Source organism: Fomitiporia mediterranea (assembly GCF_000271605.1).
Source record: "Fomitiporia mediterranea MF3/22 unplaced genomic scaffold FOMMEscaffold_8, whole genome shotgun sequence".
In the NCBI taxonomy this organism is placed as follows: Eukaryota; Fungi; Basidiomycota; class Agaricomycetes; order Hymenochaetales; family Hymenochaetaceae; genus Fomitiporia; species Fomitiporia mediterranea.
Genome location: NW_006760393.1, coordinates 3,045,460 through 3,064,580, shown reverse-complemented (window position 1 = coordinate 3,064,580; position 19,121 = coordinate 3,045,460). Strand labels below are relative to the sequence as shown.

General features: G+C 48.8%; 7 protein-coding genes across 7 annotated transcripts in view; 2 read left to right on the top strand and 5 right to left on the bottom strand.

Annotated features, from left to right (window-relative positions):
• Positions 1 to 2,019: 2,019 nt before the first annotated feature.
• Positions 2,020 to 2,527, bottom strand: FOMMEDRAFT_158864 (uncharacterized protein; the record flags this gene model as incomplete). The annotated part of the gene is made up of 2 exons (XM_007268925.1): positions 2,020 to 2,139; positions 2,192 to 2,527. The coding sequence occupies 2 exons, from the start codon at positions 2,525 to 2,527 to the stop codon at positions 2,020 to 2,022; spliced, it is 456 nt and encodes a 151-aa protein (XP_007268987.1).
• A 430-nt stretch (positions 2,528 to 2,957) lies between these two features.
• Positions 2,958 to 4,756, bottom strand: FOMMEDRAFT_22071 (uncharacterized protein). The gene is made up of 3 exons (XM_007268924.1): positions 4,052 to 4,756; positions 3,405 to 3,987; positions 2,958 to 3,349 (listed from the first exon to the last, which is right to left on the bottom strand). The coding sequence occupies exons 1-3, from the start codon at positions 4,351 to 4,353 to the stop codon at positions 3,131 to 3,133; spliced, it is 1,104 nt and encodes a 367-aa protein (XP_007268986.1). The 5' UTR covers positions 4,354 to 4,756; the 3' UTR covers positions 2,958 to 3,130.
• Positions 4,757 to 5,114: 358 nt separating this feature from the next.
• On the bottom strand, positions 5,115 to 5,980 carry FOMMEDRAFT_158862 (uncharacterized protein; the record flags this gene model as incomplete). The annotated part of the gene is made up of 3 exons (XM_007268923.1): positions 5,115 to 5,371; positions 5,445 to 5,530; positions 5,820 to 5,980. 3 exons carry the CDS (start codon positions 5,978 to 5,980, stop codon positions 5,115 to 5,117), a joined length of 504 nt encoding a protein of 167 aa, XP_007268985.1.
• Positions 5,981 to 6,725: 745 nt separating this feature from the next.
• Positions 6,726 to 8,407, top strand: FOMMEDRAFT_135869 (methionyl aminopeptidase; the record flags this gene model as incomplete). Its single annotated transcript, XM_007268922.1, has 8 exons — positions 6,726 to 6,768; positions 6,871 to 7,154; positions 7,214 to 7,362; positions 7,417 to 7,516; positions 7,570 to 7,774; positions 8,029 to 8,078; positions 8,214 to 8,282; positions 8,333 to 8,407. 8 exons carry the CDS (start codon positions 6,726 to 6,728, stop codon positions 8,405 to 8,407), a joined length of 975 nt encoding a protein of 324 aa, XP_007268984.1.
• Positions 8,408 to 8,536: 129 nt separating this feature from the next.
• FOMMEDRAFT_111741 (uncharacterized protein) lies at positions 8,537 to 14,896 on the bottom strand (the record flags this gene model as incomplete). Its single annotated transcript, XM_007268921.1, has 4 exons — positions 14,831 to 14,896; positions 13,522 to 14,783; positions 9,160 to 13,466; positions 8,537 to 9,088 (listed from the first exon to the last, which is right to left on the bottom strand). The coding sequence occupies exons 1-4, from the start codon at positions 14,869 to 14,871 to the stop codon at positions 8,537 to 8,539; spliced, it is 6,162 nt and encodes a 2,053-aa protein (XP_007268983.1). The 5' UTR covers positions 14,872 to 14,896.
• A 753-nt stretch (positions 14,897 to 15,649) lies between these two features.
• FOMMEDRAFT_135856 (uncharacterized protein) lies at positions 15,650 to 16,936 on the top strand (the record flags this gene model as incomplete). The annotated part of the gene is made up of 2 exons (XM_007268920.1): positions 15,650 to 15,904; positions 15,959 to 16,936. 2 exons carry the CDS (start codon positions 15,650 to 15,652, stop codon positions 16,934 to 16,936), a joined length of 1,233 nt encoding a protein of 410 aa, XP_007268982.1.
• A 225-nt stretch (positions 16,937 to 17,161) lies between these two features.
• The window catches only part of FOMMEDRAFT_89545 (aspartate-semialdehyde dehydrogenase), a gene marked incomplete at both ends in the record, with an annotated part of 4,148 nt that continues 2,188 nt past the window's right edge, over positions 17,162 to 19,121 (bottom strand). The window contains 3 exons of the mRNA XM_007268919.1: positions 17,162 to 17,622; positions 17,719 to 18,099; positions 18,200 to 18,467. Coding sequence (XP_007268981.1) covers positions 17,162 to 17,622; positions 17,719 to 18,099; positions 18,200 to 18,467 — 1,110 coding nt within the window. The remainder of the gene's footprint in view (positions 17,623 to 17,718; positions 18,100 to 18,199; positions 18,468 to 19,121) is intronic.

Sequence of the window (19,121 nt, the reverse complement as noted above, 5' to 3'; positions counted from 1 at the left end):
AAAGTATCTATCTGAAGGGGATTTTAAAAGTATGAATTTAGGTACTAATAGTACACATTTATGTTAAGGATTGAGTGAGATATTGTATTTTCTTTGTGTTTTTCAACTTTGTGATGAAAAATCACGTGATCTTACCGTTCTAAGGAATTATGCAAGCAGCAGTAATGCTTAATGCCCTTTATGCTTAATATACCTCTATTTTCCTGCCTACCAACTTGGTGGATCAAATTTTTCATGCTTATTGAGAGGAAATGCTAAACTACAAGTATGCTTATTGACAGGTTTCACTGTATAGAAAACTGATCACACTCTCAGCCTCACCAAACATGCCAGTGTCTCTAGAATAGTAGTAGCACTAGGGCTTTTATGTCCTCTTCGGCAAGCTTACAGCTCAAGCCTTGACTATCACGCTTCTTTATACTTAATCTAAGAAGTACCCGCTGCGATGAATTCGCACAACCCTTGTCTGAACATATCACCATCTGGAAAGCAATTGAGTCATGACTCCGAGTCGAAGCTCCAGCTATTAAAATTTCAACGGCTTTCTGTCCCCCGCTAATATACTCTAATGACTCCGAGCTAATCTGTAAAGGATACCATTGTGCTTGGCTCTTCGATTTGCCTTGCCTCATTATTGATACTGTTCTGCATTATGCGGGACAGCGCACCGATTGCAACGTTTCGCCTCTTCTGTCTATTCTTATGTCCTTCGAACATGGCGACTAAATGCTTGGCATATTCTTTATCAGTACTAAAAATATGCATGGGATACACAATGGAAGCACGACGCTTCACGCCAGGTAAATGAAAAGAAATGCTCTTGTGCAAGTGAAGCTATTCATCTCGTTGAGTACTTTGTTTTATTCTCTCTCCTTCATTGTTCAATTTCACTCAGGAAGCCTCTTACTTTTCTCTGGCCCTGCCGTGTGGTACAATAAGTGGATGTGTTGGACTCTTGTACATCCCCGCACCTATTAAAAGCTGTATGGAGGAGGGGGCCTAAAGGGTAAAGACGGAGAGCGGCAAGTCCAGGTCCAGCATCAAGTGTACTTCTTACAGTGATATTTATCCAAGTTTACCAGATGAACGTGGGTAATCTCAAAGCACACTCCAGTCCGCCATTATCGTAATTGATAGTGCTTCTGCCTACAGCATTGCTTTTTGACACCTTTGACTTTGTTACTGTACAGCTCATTGACTTATTGCCTACTTTATCATTCTTCTATAAGGAAACCGTTACCATTCACCCTGTCAAACTCCAGTAAACACAGATTGCCTGAAGGACACAGTATCACTGAGCCTCTCGTTGAATCAACGCACTATTTCCACTGTCTGGCCTATGTTTTTACTAAGCTGTTGATCAATCCGGATTCTGGCTCCAAGGTCTATTTGAACACGGAGCTTCGATCCTTGGCACTTGCGTTACGTACCGGGAATTCTTAGGAGAAGAAGGGCGCAGGGATCGATCACCCTTGCGCGCCATGTGCACGGCTGTGAAGCAATAGTCTTGTTCAAATGAAACCATTAGAGGTATGAGTCTCATTCATTCGATGTTCCGCATTGAACAATTTAATCTCGCGCATTTAGCACCTATGATCACAAGTTAGCAGCCAGGTTGCAAGAGAATGGAACGTGTAGACTCTATTATCATTCAGACTCAACAGGAGCAACTCCGGGCTGTCTGACGATATGCTGATAATAGTGCCGACAGATCTAGTATCAATTGTGCCTTCTGTTTGTAAAGAGCAGCCCGGTTATACCGACTAATTCAAGGTAACTCCCGTAGAGCTTCTTACCACTTTCAGGTTCAATGTATGCGGTCAACCAAATCAGAGTGCGAAGTCGGCATCGGGTTCCAGGCTACTGGCACACAAGTATCCGACCCGAGTTCACCAGCAATTTATAACAGATGCTCTTGGCAAAATGGACACGCATGGCGAAAGGCTACTGCGGCTTCGTTCGGGCTCACGTGGAAGTAAGTTTTACATTGACCGCCGTATCAAAGCTGCCGGAACCTAGTTACAAGCGACCGTGCGCAGAGGAGAATATAGTCGATTGAGAAGCGTATGACGATGCTCCTTGAACAGTCAAGATTTGCGTGTGAGAACGGAGAGCGGGAAAACCGTTTGTAGATTGCATCTGCAAAAAATTTGTCAATTGGAAGTTCCGACAGTCTCATGTCCTCGCCTACTTCTTTGTGAAGGATAATAACCATTACGCTGTGTCGGATAGCGGAAACGCAGCGGGCGTCAGATACTTTTATATACCATATTTTGCTCCGATCCGGGGGAATAATTCGTTTCGTGTTCTTAGGGTTTTGCTGTTCTTGCGAAAGTCGGACTAAACCAGTATTATCGCGGCTAGTCCTCCTCACTCTCCCCTCCGCGGTATTCCAAGGACCGCCATCATGCAGGACTAACCACGAATGCACTTGAATACTAGTGACCACACTGGAAGCAACCTTAAAATAAACACGTTCACAGCTTCGCGGATCAGGATCGGCCGGCCCCGAGCGGATAGATGTCATAAATGCAGGATTGTATATTCACTTGTACCCATCTAAACCTTTTGATAATATCGAGGTCATTCGTGATCGAGTAACGGTAGTTACGCCGACGGAGGTATTCAAGTCCGAGGAACACACATGCGATCATCCAGATTTGATGGTGGAGATATTATGGCTCTAATTTCCGGATTCGAAACGAACCTATCGAATTCCGATATTCAGGTTCTCTACCACATGATCAGCTCGGTTACCACAAAGAGAGAGCTGCCACGCCGCTGTTAACCGGGGTGCACGCTGATTTCTGAGTTCAATGCCATTGAGCCGATGATAACGCAGAATAGGAAGACACAACCTTCGTTCCTGACAATAAATCAATTTCGACTTCTAGTTGCCACACATTAGAAACCGCAAATAAAATAACTACTAATCTAACAATAGGTTACTGAATACTCCGAAATCAGGACACATCACACGAGCTGCCATTTGATATTGTCCTTGACGTGCGGCTTTCGTTACAGCTCTCGGGCGGTTGGCAACTGAGATCCGAGTGCGGAAAGTACGTATTGTGTGACCAAACATCCGGTTTCGCACTCTCCGCAGCCGCCGATATTTCGATTCATGCGCCTAGACGGGCTCCCATGCTCCTTTCTCGGTCCGGTGCCAGGCACGAGAACTGGGAAAAACGACTGCTTGCAGGCGTGGTGTGAGGTCAGACCATTGCTTCGCTGTACGAGCCTCTGTGTCTGCATCAAGGACAGATCGAATGTTCCGGTGGCAAGGGAGTTCAAGGCGAGTGAGATCGCTGAAGAGGTGGAGGACACTAGTGAGTGCTGCAAATAATTCCTATTTAAAGAACCGCAAATCAGATTGATGAAGTCCTTGAAAGAGAACTACAAACAGCTTCGTTGTAATAGTCCGCAGAAACATTGTGCAACCGAAGAGACTGCAGGGAGGGTAGACACATTGCTAGAGCCCGGATGAGCATAGGTGACCACCCAGGTGTTGCTACACTGAAGCTTGCAACCGGCACTGACGCCTGTCCTAAAGGAGGGACAATGCATCTGACTTCAAGCTCAACATTCTGCGAGTGCCATGCGAGTGTGATCCGCTTTACAGGCCGTCCTGGAACAAAAATGGAGGCGAGACGTCTGGACCCCATATATGAAGTCAATGAAGGCAAGGCAGACGGAGGTAATGAAAAGGGAGGTGCGTTTCGCAAGCTGGGATCGTTTGAAGGGGTTTCTCCTCCTAGACAGACTGACGTTATCGTTGGATGGCGTATGAAAAATTCTACCAGCGGTGTTGGATTTGGCGAAAGATCGGCAATGGAGGAGAAGGTCGTGAGACGGGGAAATGTGCACCCATTAAGAGCGGGCAAATAAGGCCCTTCAATCGCGACGTGGAGCGACGTCAGCTGTGTCATGGACCGAAGCACCGTAGAGAGAAGAGGGCCAAGGTTTTGTACACAACTCCTCGTGTCTCTATAGTCGGTTAAGCTCAGTTCATGATCTCCGTTATCATGTATCCTTTTCTACATTGACTCACCTAATCATTATGACGAACTCTCGAACAGACTTAGCTGCTTGCGGCTTCTTCTGTAATGTTTGGAAGCACTGTATTGCCTGAGAAATAGTCGTGAGCTCCAAATGTCGGTAGATCAACTTTTCCGAGACTTCATTAAACGACGTGTTAGTTCGTGCGACCGACGTAAGTGTGGTTCTTGGAACGTTTTCAAAAATTTGATGGAAAATCTCCATCGGAAGGGAAGGTACATCCGACGAGGATCTGGCATGAGTGGAATGAGTCTGTCTTGAGGACGACGCCTGCGGATTGCGGGGATCTTGCATGGCTTGCACTGAACGGAAACAAGCATCCGATAGAGGCTCCTGAAATGCGAGGAGCTATCACTAATGTCGCAGCTCCTTTTAATATGAACAGCAGACCTAGTAACTCCACGCACGGGATGTAGCAGGCTAAGTATCCTTTGAATCAGCCTGCCAATTAGATACAGTTTCTTCAAAGTTCGGGCGGCTTGATCGTAATTAGCGGCGAGCGGCGAGCGGACGTCTTTAGTAAATGAGACAGAGATGGCAATGCCTGTCTATTTATGAGCAGCAACCAGGTCTTGGTAGGTGGGCGTCAGATTAGCTCGGCCAGATCTGCGAAAGATCTGGCACTAGAATGCCTCCGAGAGTCGCATATTTCTTCATAGCTGAGAGGGGTTAAATACGCCGTCCTGTCGGAAATCAGCGAGTCGAGTTCCAGGATCGGTGGCGGAGCAGTTCTCAAGAAGTGGTAGGGAAAGAAAGAACAGGGTGAACCTGCTTTACACACACGGTGCATTTCTTCGGCACGATTGGGACTCCGCTCTAATTATGCTTCCCGATTTGATTGCGTTTTCATTTCCGACTCCCTCTTCCTCTTATATTTTTTCCCCTTCTACACCACTTTCTGATGCTCCTTATATTCATTTACAGCGAACCATATGTACCTCAATTCAGGTGAAGAATCATGCTTCTAGTATGCAGTTAAAGCGCATCATGGTGACGCTCATTTGCCTTCTAATGGAAGTACCTCTATTTTTTGCAGTTAACTAGCGTTGGAGAAACTATACATTCGGGCTGATCGGAGTTGTAGATAAAGCACACAACAAGAATAGCGGCTCAGTCTTCTTTAAGTCGCAATTGTCCCATCTATGCCGGCAAGCCCATTTGGATAAACGTTTCGCAAGAGTGATGGGCTCCCTATTTCCAGCCTTGTTCACGGAGAATTCGTTCACTTGTAGAACATACTTCCATAAGATGGTAGTCTCGGAACCGTTGTCATCGTATGCGGCATTCCAGATGACTTTTCTCATATCTATTTCTGCCGCGGATCGCATGCACCAAGCAAAAGGAAACTCCGGATTCTGTTTCTATTTTCTGAGGTAGAATCCAACTTGCCGCCGGCTCCTCCAGTGCTTCGCGCAAGTCATCGAGAGAAGAGTCCCCACTCGGCTGGTAAACCACGTTTCCGTACATCGTGCTAAGCCAGACGATAATATCAGGTTATCGTCTTCCGACTCTCCCTCCTGGATATCAGTATTATAATGTTTTCTCACCCATGAACAATCGTGAGTGCTTCTTTAACCAATAAAATAGTAACGAACCTGGTCTTCGCCATCCATGATATTTATATACTAATGTGGGTATTTCTTGCTTAACGTGAATCTACCAGGAGTCTGCACGATGTATACGATGTATATGGTGAGTACACAACCCAATCGGATATTTCTTTCCGATTTGAGATAAAACCGTATCTTCCGTTCACTCACGACGTATGCCTCTTCTTTTCCGGTGAGAAGCAGGCGGGAGTCATGCGATATATCTTGTCCACCATTGGTTCCGAACCCCAAGTGCCGCACATGTCACTGCTGCGCAAGAAGCTGCATAGATTAGAGTTCGGGATCGTTTTATCGACGCAGAGACGGACCATTATCCGTTCGCATTATTTAATTGCGAACTTCGATGAAGAGTCGACAGTTCTATTGCGTAAACGAGAATCGCGCTATTTGAGAAATAGGCATAGATGGGCAAACCCCAGTCTAGATAGGTTCAGATGTTCGGAGCTCAAATCCAAGGCGCAACTCAACTCACATGCCTCATAGTGCCACTATCGCACTAAGACTTTCGTTCTCTTGAACAAGATTTCCGCCTCATGCGAACGTAACTTTCAGGCTCGTTTACTGATGTGGCGTGTCCGTGGTACGCAAATATCTCAGGTTCACTTTGTTCTATAATTATTTAAGATGATGTCGGAGCTATCTCACAACTCCGTGTGGTGAAACGTAGGATGACTTTTGACGAGAGTGATAAGTGACACTTCGCTATGATACATTAGCACAGCTCCTCGTGTTGTGCCATTCACTCCTTTCTGGCTCTGCCTTGATGAAGTTTAGGTGTTCTTTGGCCGTGCAGGCTATTCGGGGTCCGCCAAAGTGATAGTCGTGATTGATAAAGTCATGTTAATGGAGATGCAGTGTCTAATTTACCACAGGAACGAGCTACCGTGTGAAATGAGGACCTATTTCTGGATACCTTTGTTTTAAAATAGTGAGCATCTGGTCGTAGTTTAGTTGTGGTGATTTTAAAATCGGACTTTCAACTTCAGCAAAGTCCGCGTGCGCGTCAGCCGCGTCGATCGTCTTTTTTTGTTTTGACACTGACCTCCACTGACCTCCATGTCGTATCTAAGCAGTGCTCTGAGAAAGTCAGTGCAACGACGTGGGCAGCGATACTCTTTGAAGTCCTTTTCTTACTCAAAACACAGCCCTCAATCACCGTCTATAATCAGACATAGGAGGTCATTTTTCTCCTCTGAGCCAGGTCCAGAAGAGGAGATTGACGATCACGGTGACTATGAGATTATTCTTCCTCCAGACCCTCCTGTCTGGGGTGTCCGCCACATACCTATCCGACACGTTTCTCCACATATATTAAGACCTTCCTACGCTCAAGAGGGTAAAATTGTTGATGAATCGGATCGATACCACGGTGACCCATACGATGGGGATGGGAGGATTGAATTAGGCAGCAAAGATGAGGAGCAGCTCCGACGAGCAAGCCTATTAGCAAAGCGAACCCTTGTCAAGGCATCGGAACTCGTAAATGTGTGCTCCTTGTTCTCTTAATTCTAATTCTCGTTTCTCAGCATAGGGATACATGTCAGGTTGGAGTCTCCACTGATGAAATAGATGCAGCTTTGCATGACTTCATCACATCAAATGGTGCTTATCCATCACCTTTAAAATATGCGGGTTTTCCAAAATCTTGTTGTACCAGTGTCAATAACGTTGCTGTCCATGGTATACCCGACGTGTAAGTAACGTTCATGCCTTTTTCGTCTGCAGATTTAAATTAACGCGACCATAGCCGTAGGCTCATTGACGGAGATATCGTCAATATAGACATCACAGTGTATCTTGATGGGTTTCACGGAGATACGTCCCAAACATTCCTCGTTGGAGAAGTGGTAACTTTGGACTCCTTTTTCACCTGTAACTTCCCTCATGCTTGCGTCCGCAGGACAAAATTGGACGAGACCTAGTTGCTGCCTCAACTGAGGCGCTCGAGCTGGGAATTCGCGAATGCAGACCCGGCGCTCCCTTCAGGACAATCGGTGCTGCTATCCACTCATATGCCAAATCTCTTAACCTCTCCGTCTCTGAGCAATTTACTGGGCACGGAATAGGCAAGGTTTTCCACCGCCCACCGTGGATTCTACATCACCGTAAGCCAACTCATCGTTACGTCCTGATGGTCTCATACTCACGAGGAGCTGTCAATCTGCACCTCATTCTGAACATGATACAATTGCACGGCGTCTTGGCGCATAACAACAACTTCCTCGGTTTCTCGGCCTGCTGGTGTTCTCGCCCCTGAACGCCCCGGCGATCTGACGATCTTAACTGATTTACTTGCGAGCCTCCCTTATTTCTTCGGTGCTTCTCACCTTTATTCCGTCTTCTTGATCAACCCGAGTAGGCAATGACGAACCAGGGGTTATGCTACCTGGGCACTGCTTTACAATTGAGGTGAGGCGGTGCATCAGAACCTCTTTTCATCTGTGTCTTTAAGCTCTCGTTTGACCATTTTTGTTACCCGTTACACATTCCGGCGTTCTCTTGGCTTGTCTTCTTTCCACTAATCACCACCCTTATCAACTTTAGCCTATCCTCATAATCGGATCGGATCCAAGAGCGTGGGTTTTCCCAGATGGATGGACTGCTTCGACAATGGTAAAGTACCTCTTCTCAAGGCTCGTCGCTGTACCTCATGGCGTCTTCAGAAGGGGAGCAGAAGCACTCAAGCCGAACATACAGTTCTCATCACAGAGACGGGCGTCGATGTACTTACTCGATAATGAATTGATTTACGCTATTTCACTGACAAACAAGAAGTTAAGAAAAAGGATATGACGGCAATGTACTGTACAAAGACTTCACAACGCATGGGCTCGTGTGTCCCAATAACACGTATTTGTACAATTACTTCACGACGAAACAGCCACGCGGTCTTCTAGGAAGGTTGCCAAGACCTGTAACAGATCACCAGGTTCGGGCGTCGCGAGTATCTCGGAGCTCGCCGCTATGGCATCCTTCGCTTTCGCGACGAGCGCTTGTAGGTCCATTGTCATCTCACCCGTCATTCCCCGGCGTAAACGATCAGCCAATGTAAGGGACTTCCTCCTTAGCCGTCGCTCACGTTCGCGGTCCTTTGTTGTGCTTACGTCCGCTTTAAGTCCGTACCCATGGCCCTCCGACGGCTGCTGCGATTCATCCAGCTCCATTTCACCAGTTTGCTCGCCGTCGTGCTTAGATAGCCACATGACGAGTTGAGTCGATGCATATACCAAGACCGTCTCCAGTGCCTGTCGGTATATCCGTATGTCACCATATTGGGGCACTTTGGGAGCCTGTACCGAAGACGCAGGTAAAACGTTTGTTTTCTTATTTGCAAGGAAATGGAGTGACTCGTAGGAGCAGTTACCGAGCTCCAATAGGGTTCCAATTGATGCGGGTTCACCCATCGTTACTTTGGAATGCTGCGTGAAAAATCGGGTAAAAAGGGAGAATTTATCAGATAAAGGGATGCAGGGATGTCAACTAGACGTACCGGAACAACAACGGCTTCGCGGATGGGCCATTCTTCGGGGTCGTTCAGGAGAACAGTTTCAGCCCCACCAATGATACTGAGCGTTGAGATCACATTTGTAGTCACGCCGAAAAGACGGCGAACGACGTTTGCAAGAATTGGCCGTTTCGTCCCATCTAATAGCTCGTTGAGGCTTGTCACCGACCCATCCGACGTCTCCCGATCAATTCTCACTCTTTCCTCTCCCGTCACTGGCTCTAAGAGTCCACTAAGATGCTTCGGGTGTGTCAGGGCGTAATTGAGTTGCTGAACAAGCAAAAGGGCAAGCTCCACATAGGAACGGGATACGGAGGAGATAGGCGAGGATTCTCTTCGAGAAGTATTTGACGAGGAAGTACCAGATGCCATGAGGTAGAAGAGTTCCACAGTAAGCTCAAGCTCCTCAAGGAAGGGCAAAGTCAACGGATCATCGTTGCTCCACGAAAGGCACCTGGAAAGTTGCTGGCCATACAGTTGTACAAAGCCGACTACCTGTGATTCAATGAATTGCTGCGGACTGGCGAGGTTACTGATCATGCCGGTTAGGTTTGCAAGCATGAGGCAGTAAGCTTTGTGTGCGGGACTACGTTCGCCAGGGAGTTCTGGCAATGCCGTGTCCACTTGGCCTTCGCTAAGTGCGACTGAAATACTGTTGTTGCAATACGCAGCTATTACGCTTTCACTTGCAAGTCTTTCGGCAGTGAATGAAGTTGATGCCAATGCCATGTGGAAGGACAGAACCTGAGGGGCGTACAGAGGCTGGCCTCGAATGCGCAGAAGGTCTAGGTCTGAGAATCCCGAGATATCGGCCTGTGTTAAGACCATTAGGCTAGTGTTAATCACTTCCGTTTCTTGACACCTGGTGAGCCATGCATTAGATGACGTATGTAACCCCTGTCGTGTACACTGCTGAAACACAGCGACAAGGAGCTCCATATCCCTGTCCAGTTCCAGATCCAACCTCGTCCGTGCAATGTCAAACGACAGTCGGAGCGCATCGATAACTAATAGAAGAACAGTGGTGAAAGTCCTGCTCATCAAGAGCCGATGTTCGGCCTTCACGTCTTGAGATGAACGGGTCAGCTGTTGGCAGTTCTTGGCGCAGTAGTACACGATCTGCAACAAGCTGCGGTGGAACGGATTAGTGATGGAGCCTATGAAAGACCTTCCAGGAGGGAACGCTTCACTCGTAAGTATACTTCCGACGTTCTCGAGTAAGGACATGAAACTCTTGGTCTGCTGTGTAGTCTCTGAAGTAGAGAACCATGCAGCTTCGAGAAGGGCAAGGAGGACTTGTAATCGGCCACCATGGATATTAGACATGAAGTCCCCCGAACGTTGCTCTCGAGCAATGTCTCGAGAAGCGGATACGGCCGTTGCAAGCAGTATCGTCCGTGCAGCGTTGTTCCCACGTAGATACCCTTTCATCTGATCTAGCAAGAAACGCCACGACTCTGCGAGGAATAGCTGTGAATGCGCGAGAGACATATTCAGATTGACGGAATAAACCAGAAGCTGGACTTTCGCAGACATCATTTCTTTCTCGCCACCGGCCGCGAACGCAGTACGAAGCACGTCTCGTAATAAGCGGACAGAGAGCATGAAATTGTCGCCGAAATCACGTTCATTGAGAGGCTCCACCGGTCGCAAACTCTCAAACGTCAAAGGTTCAAAGCTCGTCTTCAAAACCTCAGTAAGCTGATCGTATAATGTTGGATCATACGAAGAGAATATAGCCTCTGAGATCGCCTCTGTGAGAAGTTCACCATTCTGGAAGACAGACGCCGCTTCTTTGTAGCTCGTAGGCTGCTCCCTTGACGCCTCCTTCCCCGAACGCAAGTGCATCACGATGTCCGAACCCAAGATTCGCAAAGCATGTGACTTGATTTTCGTTCGGTACGCATGATTCTGGACAGCTTCGTGTAAATCGGAGTGGGTGCCTTCTTCTGTTTCTATCTCTCCTCCCGAAAAGTAATCTGGAGCTGGACCGAGTTCTTCCCTTGTTATGGCTGCGATGTGTTTCCAGAACTCTACGTCTCCTCGGGTTGGTTCTAATGTAGCTAGATGTTCTAGACTCCGATTCCAGACGATATTAAGGAAACTCATGACAGAAGCCAACAATTGTGGGTTTGCTTCCCATAACTCCTTCCATCCAGATAAAGTGGCACAGGCTGCCTCTACTGCACTAGCTGACGTAGTCATCGACGAAGACAACTCAGACAATTTCTCGATCTCCTGACCCTCCACAGCCTTGCCTTTCCCCTTCGATGGGTGGATTCTGAACTGCCCGGCAACGAACAAGACAGCAAGCGCAGGCTGCTTCTCCACAGCAGCACACACAAACGCCCACAGCGCATTCCGTAACTCAAGATCATCATACGGATGACGCAGAATCTTCACGAGGCTCGCCATCGTCGCCTGTGCGTCGCTCAAATACTGAATGAGTGATGGTGGAGATGGTGTACATGCCGATAATGACGTGCAGAGTGCAGTGAGTGAACGTGCGGCTTCTCGTGGGATGTAGAGACCTAGTTCTCGTTGTTTCACGTAGTGTGCGAGCATGTCTACTGGGTTCACTCGTCCTTTCCGTGCTCGCATTAGCATCCCGCCGGCAGAGTGGTCTGTACATAACGCCTGTTCGAGGACAGTGTGCTTGGTCGCAGCCGGAGAGATAGTCTTGAGATACAAGACCAAACGCGTGAGGTGCAAGCTGTCACCAAGAAGTGCCGTAAACCTTATAGATTCTGAGAAGCGGCGCATACTCGCAAGTGTATCGACGATAGTCCGGCCAGACGCGATAGTGTGTACGAGGGGAGTGACAGTAGATGCTGTTGCTTGGTAAAGTAGAACATCCGTGACGAAAGCAGATAGACCAGCGAACGTATGAGCAGATTCCACTGCAGACGACGTCTGGATGATTCTCGAGTACAACGCAACGATACTCCTTCCAATCTCAAACCTATCTCCAAGGTGCGCATATCGCCAACCGGAGTGTTCCACCCAAATCTGTCCATGAATGAAACGTATAGCTCTCAGAAGCACTTCCTCCTTGATAGTTTGTAATCGTGGTTGTTCTTGTTGAGTTGGTAGAAGAGAAGTGATGGTTTCCTCAAGTGCGGTGCGCACGAGTCGAAGCAGTGCAAGCGTCATCAAGTAATGCCCTGAGGCACGCTCAGTGGATAAGATCACCGAGTCAAAGTTCGCATCTCTGTCAGAACCAAAAAGGAACGAGGATGACCGCAACGAGAGCCAGACGCGATTGCGATATGCCGGAACGTCAAGCAATGTAGAAAGGATGTCGAGAGCAGGTGCAATTAGACTTGTAGGAGCTCGGGTCCTGCCACTCTGAGCACGAGAAAGTGCGTCTTCGAGGATCATGAAAGCAAGCTGTACGAGATCTGGTGGAGGCGCGTCGCGTGCGGTATAAGATACAGGTTGCCCGCCTTGTTCAAGCGATGACATGAGTTGTTCCGCTTGAGGTACGTTCCCTTGTATAATGCTCAAGACCAACTCGAGTGCATCTGCGACCATAGCTTCATCCTCGACTCCTGTCTCAACACCAATGTCACTTAACTGGAGGGTAACGGGAGCGTCCGACTTCCTGCTATGGACAGAGTCAACAAGTCGACTCGCAGCACGGGATAAACCTTGTCGGCGGTTGACGTAGTCAATCAGGACGTCAATCAGCAACTTCCACCCCGAATGCTCGTGCTGCCATGCAACGACGACAGGGTCCGAAGTGCTATCAGCACATAACAATCGGCCGGTAGACTTCAACGGAAGTAGAGAACCCCCAGGTAGCGTGACAGGACGCGAATTCGCGTACGCAGCAGCTCCAGAAGCAGATGACGAACCAACACGTTCAATCGTCCGATCATACAACGCTCCAGCACCAGTTCGCGCTACCGCAGGGATAACTTGCGTATACGTCGGGAGTCGTCGGAAGTAATGATAAACATAACTCGCGCATAAGTGTCGTTCTGCACGGTTACTCCCAAATGCGTCGTTCTCCATACCCGGGTCCGTTGACTGTGCACGGACAGTCCCTGACATAGCTCGAAGAATTCGTATTAGAGGGCGGAACTGTACGGGAAAGCGAGACCGTACGACGTCGAGGATTGCACGTCGGGAGCTGCCCATTCGCCAGTCGACGTCCCAGAACTGTTTGCAAAGTCCCGCGCACCGGGGAGATTCGCTGTTGCCGAATAGTTCTATCCATACTTCGACAAAGCCGTCGAAATCTGGGACATGCTCCACAGGTCCATAGTCAGTCAGAGACATAATCAACCCTGTAAGCAAAACAAAATGAGATAACTTTAAAAATGTGTTATTTTGAGGAAGCACCTTTCAGCAGAGCCCTATATGCAATATCATTAGCGTCCGTTACCGACGAACCAACACGTATAGCATTGGAAGCCATAAACAGCGGAGAAGAAAGTAATTCCTGCATGAAAGAAAATAACCCCGCCTCGGGACGTAAACACGCAGCAACGATCGTTGCATGAACTTCCTTCTCTCCCTTCTTGAAAGTAACTTCCGACGAGGACCTGATTTCTTGTAAGAATGGCACTAGGTATTTAGGACGCTCTGCCATGCGAGAGGCCGTATCGGAAATCGCCTTGATGAAGAATGCCCAGGCTAGCATGGTGCAGAAATAACCTGGACTTGCGTGAACGATGATGAGCCTGTGGATTTTGAGTAGAGCCAATGGAGCTAGGTGTAAGGGTCCTTTCTCTGAAAGTGCCTCTCGGGCGTCATAGGTGACTGTATCCGATAGGTACTCCAATTGTAGAGTTTCGATCGTGATGAGCACCCAGAGCGACGCGAGGTCGCGTTGTAATTGTGTTCCTTCTTCGTCCAGCATGGACGTCTTGTTCGCTTGCCTATAACCAAACTCGGCCTCGTACGCCGTTTGGAATACTGCAACTGCGATAGGAGCATTGACAGGACAATAATCCCATAACATCCAGAACAGCAACTCAACAAGGACAAGCTGCTCTTTAGCATTTTGCTTTGCCCATTGTGAAGTGGCTTTTAGCCCTCCCGACGCGAATTGGGGGACGGATAGTTGAGTCTTTCGGAGAAACTCTGATGCGAGTTTTAGTGAGAAGTCAGTCGGGTTTGGGATGATTTTGCGAAGGAGGGTTGGGGCTATGTGGTGGAAAGGATCGGACTGGGTCTGCGAGCTTTTGAGCAGAGCGACGACCGTGCGTACGATATACAGACGTTCGGAGTAATAAAAGGGCGTTATCCTCGTCATCACCTCTTCAATGACAGACGACCTCTGGTCTTCCGGAAATTCAGGTAAACCTTCGTTATAGAGGAACGATCGAACAAGAACAAACGCCTCGACTTGGTCAATTTGGAACCGGTCGCTCATGGCGAACGCGAGTTCTTTGCTGAGATCATCGACAGGGACTGTAATACCATCGTTAAGCTCTATCGAACCACTTTCAAGTTTGTTCTTTGACGCGTCTGAGGGTTGGGCGAATGGTTCTGTTACGCGTTGGAGACGCTCGATACGTGGTTCTAGGATTTGGGAGAGCTGGTCTGGACGTGTGCCTTCTCGGTGGCCGGAGATTATCAGTGCAATGGCATCGTAAGTTCTAAACGAGAGGTAAGCTTTGAACAGCGGTGATGGTGTGGTACATACATGTCAATGAGTTGAGAACGAGGTGAACTTGACGAAGCCATTGTGCTTGTACCGCTTTCTTCAACCTGAAAGAAAATTATGGAAAATGAAGCAATGTTAAACAATGGATTCAGTACATAAAGTCATACCGTATCCCTATGTCCTGCAGAGCTAAAAGGACCAGAGCACGACGTTGGCGACACAAGCTCAGTTTGTTCAACAAGATTTCCTCAGTTCGCGGCTTGAACGTGAAGCGTGACATCCAACGCGAATCCCCACGTGACCAAAATGAGTGACATGCGTCACACACGGACGCGCAGGAACAGCGATGGCCAAAAGCCGTACAGAGGGCGCACTACTTCGACAACATCGACCACCGAGCCCCGTCGCTCAGAAAGAATTGCAGCGATGGCTATGGCAACTCAGGCGACGTTCGGCGCACCCGCACCCAAGAAGATGAAGCTCGAACACGACGGTTCAACTCCTACTCCTTCGTCATCTACGCCTGCGCCGTCTACTCCTCAGCCTCAGACGACAACGCCTGCGGCCACGACAGCCACGTACTCGGCCAGTGCGCAGTGGCCTACCCGTACGTGTTTATAAAGGCGCTGATTTTGTTCTTGCACTGCTTGCTGATATAGAGAATGTACACAGAACCTATACCGATCGACCCTGCGTTGCAGTCTCAACCTGCACCCACGCCTGTCCCTCAGACGCAAACGCCTACGCAAGCTCAGGTACAAGCCCAAGTGCAGCAATTACAACGACAAACTCCAATGTGCGTATCTTCTATTACTCAGATTTTTACGGAGTTGGTTAAAGCTTGGACTGTTGTGTAGAATGAACTACCAACACTACCAAGCATATGGCGCTTCGCATTATCCTCAATACACTCAACATTACGCACAATACCAGCCTGCGCAGACCGCAGCAATCCCAACTGCTACTCCTGCTCCCGCACAGCCTGCTGCACCTACGCCTGTCGCAGCACCATTATCGCGTCAACCAACACAGACGGCTGCTAATGAGTTAGAGTCGAACGTGGATATCTCAACGTTGAATGATGCATTGGGAAGTGCTGGGCTGGACTTACGAGTGAGTCATAAACTACTTTCTCTTTACAACTTCCGGTGCTAAACGTATTTTCAGGCGGAGGAAGAAACACTCCAACGCTCCCAAGACTACTACAACACCTACCGAACATACGAAGACCGTTCCCGAAAACAACCCAACTCACCCTCCTTCGACACCCGAGTCCTAGGCCAAACAATGCGCACCATCTCCACACACCACAAACTCTCCCGAATCCCGGAAGACTGTGTCAACTACCTCGCACTCGCTCTACGTACTCGTCTACAAGGACTTATAGAACCAATGATACGCGCTGCGAATCACCGGACGACTGCGCAGTTTGACCGAGCGCCGAGTTTGTATGAGGATGGGACGCCGATGTGGAGTGTGGTTGTTAGGAGGGATACGAAGAAGCAGTTGGAGGTGCTTGAGAGGGTTGAGAGGGAGGAGGAGATGAAGTTACGGAGGGAACGAAGGGAACGGGCTGAAGCTGCTGCTGCTGCTGCCGCTGCGTCTGCTGCGCAAACGGGGTCACCATCGTTAGACGGTGCAGGAGGAGGAGGATCGGGTGCGGACGACCCGATGGATGGGACAGGCGGTGCAGGCGGGACGGCTAAAAAAGCGAAGAAGAAAAAAGAAGGACCGGGAGTGACTGCGAAGAACATGTCAGAAGACGTACAAAAACGGTTGTCGAACGCTACTGCTGCTCAAGCTGCAGGTCTTGGACGAAGAAACTACGCGTGGATGAACGCGGGTGGTGCGGCTACGCCTCCACCAACAAAACCCAAACCAGCCGCGTCTACGTCCGCTGCGTCGCCTGCAAAAGAAAACATGCAGACGGCGGGGCAGGGGACGTCAACGACAGGGACGGGGAGTCAGACGGCGAGTTCGTGGTCGAAGCCTTATGTACCGGCGTCGGCGAAAGGTTCTGCGTCACCTGCTCCTGGTGAGGAAGATAAGACGGTGATTACGATGCGCGATGCGATGTTTGTTGTTGAGCGGGAACGGGGACATGGAGGTGGGCGGGGTTCTTTCGCTGGGAGACCTTGGGTCTAGCGAACCGCCGCTGTTGTATATCTTGCACGGTGTCACTTACTTGTGTGCTAAGTCGTATAGTAAACCTTGTACTTCGCACATAATGACATCGCTTTATCATTATTCCTTTCAATACCGAAATTCAAGTGAAAGTGAAAAGGTTGTACTGTTTTATTTTTGATCATCTACATATTCTACACCCCACTTCCCTACCCAAACCCAACCCAACCCAACCCAACAACCCACCTACACACTAATAATCCCCTTCGCAAGCGCAAGCTCCGCATTAATAATACTACTCGTCGCAGCCCCAATACACACATTATTCGCAAGCACAACAAACTTAACATCCAACACCGGACACTGTCTCACCCTCCCAACATTCACCCCAGCTCCCCTTTGGTAATCCCGATCCAAACGAGGTTGAGGTCGATCGGGAGAGTCGTGGACGACGATAGGGATTTGTGGAGCGGAAGGACACCCGAGATGTCGAGCTTCAGTTGTGAATTGTTCGAGCGCTTCGCGGACTTGTTGAGGTGAGGGAGGGGGACGACGGGCGAAGCGGACTGAGACTGTTGCTGTGTGTCCGTCGAGGACTGGGACTCTGTTACAGGCTGCGGAGATGCGGAGAGGGTGGGAGGCGTGCATGTCGAATTTTTTGGCGTGCGTGGCGTGCGGTGTGCCAGCGCTGGTATTACTGCCACCTCCTCCAAAGGGGTATGACGAATTTGTCAATGTCGCTGAGGTAGAGGTATTGGTATTTTCATTTTTGTCGTCGGTCTCGTCTGCGTTGACGATCCCACCAAGGATTTTAAGCATCTCCCACTGCATTTTCTCTTCTTCGCCCGAGATGTAGGGAACGATATTATCCAGTATATCAAGTGACGGAACACCAGGGTACCCAGCCCCACTAATCGCCTGCATCGTCGTCGCCAACACAGCGTCCAAAGGCCCAAAGGCGCGTTCCAAAGCAGCAAGAGGGATAACTATCCCCGTCGTAGAGCAATTCGCATTCGTCACTATGAACCCCCGGTGGAGAGGTGGCGAGTGTAGGGACCGTTGGTAGGGTATGACAGCGAGGTGGGATGGGTTGACGAGTGGGACGAGTAAGGGGACGTCTGGATCCCTTCTGTGGTTCTTTGAGTTGGAGAACACAGCGAGTTCAGCTGCTCGAAACTCCGTCTCTATCCCCGTCAGGTTTAAAATTTTTTATTATCAGTCAGATTATCCATCTCCTCCCAGCACAACTCACGAAGCGAAATCAAAATTTTCACAATGACTCACCGATATCCCCAGCAACATCCGCATCCAACCCCGAAAACACTACCACACACTCCCCAAAATGCCGTGGCACACATTCATTGACTACGATATCCTTAACATAACTCGGGATCGGGGAGGATAGCTTCCAGTTGCATGCTTGTTCGTAGGGCTTGCCTGCGGATCGTGCTGAGGCGCCTAGGGCGTGTACGACAAAGAATGGATGGTTCCCGAGGAGAGAGATGAAGCGCTGGCCGACTGTTCCCGTCGCGCCTAGGACGCCGACTTTTAACTTGCGCCCGTCGAGCATGGTGGGTGCAGAAGAACCTGCTTGCAGGATGGCGGTGACAGTGAGTGTATGCGTGGGGTGACGTGATGAGTGTCATGTGATGTAACTCGGTTTGTACCTGTTTTTCGCGTCTCCTTTTTTACTAGTGTGATGAGAGTGTGGCAAGTACATTGCATATATGTAACGCTATCCATGGTGTTCAATCACTCCTTCAGCTTAGTGTCCCACCATCAGGATTACTATACACTTTATGTATATAGGTGACTGTAATGCGTGGTTGCATTGTTAAGTAAGCATCACAGATATTGTAAGTAATGGTCAAGTCGTTGTATATAATCACACCAATGATGCAACAATAATCTACATTTTTGTAGCTAACTGAGGCCTTTTCTTTATCCCTGGTTACTGATTTTGAGGTAAGTAATGTATAATGGGTGACCTGTTGCTATATCTGACCTATTTACTGTAACCCTATACGGTTGATTGCCAGTTGCCTATATAAATGAGCATACGGTACTGGTGTCTCTACCAACCCAAGTGCCATGTCGCACCTGTCTACCCATCTCCCCGACGTGGAATTGGTCAAACAGGGAACTCCTACTTCTGGATTCTTTGGCCGTACTGTACACGAAACCTGGAGAACGCAAGACCCATATG

Excerpts from the sequence above, each read along its gene's own strand:
- FOMMEDRAFT_22071 (XM_007268924.1), bottom strand. The coding sequence starts at position 4,353 with ATGCAAGATCCCCGCAATCCGCAGGCGTCGTCCTCAAGACAGACTCAT. Across the intron at positions 3,988-4,051 it reads GAGTTCGTCATAATGATTAG|AGACACGAGGAGTTGTGTAC; the intron begins GTGAGTCAATGT and ends AACCGACTATAG. Across the intron at positions 3,350-3,404 it reads CGGACTATTACAACGAAGCT|GAATTATTTGCAGCACTCAC; the intron begins GTTTGTAGTTCT and ends TTCTTTAAATAG.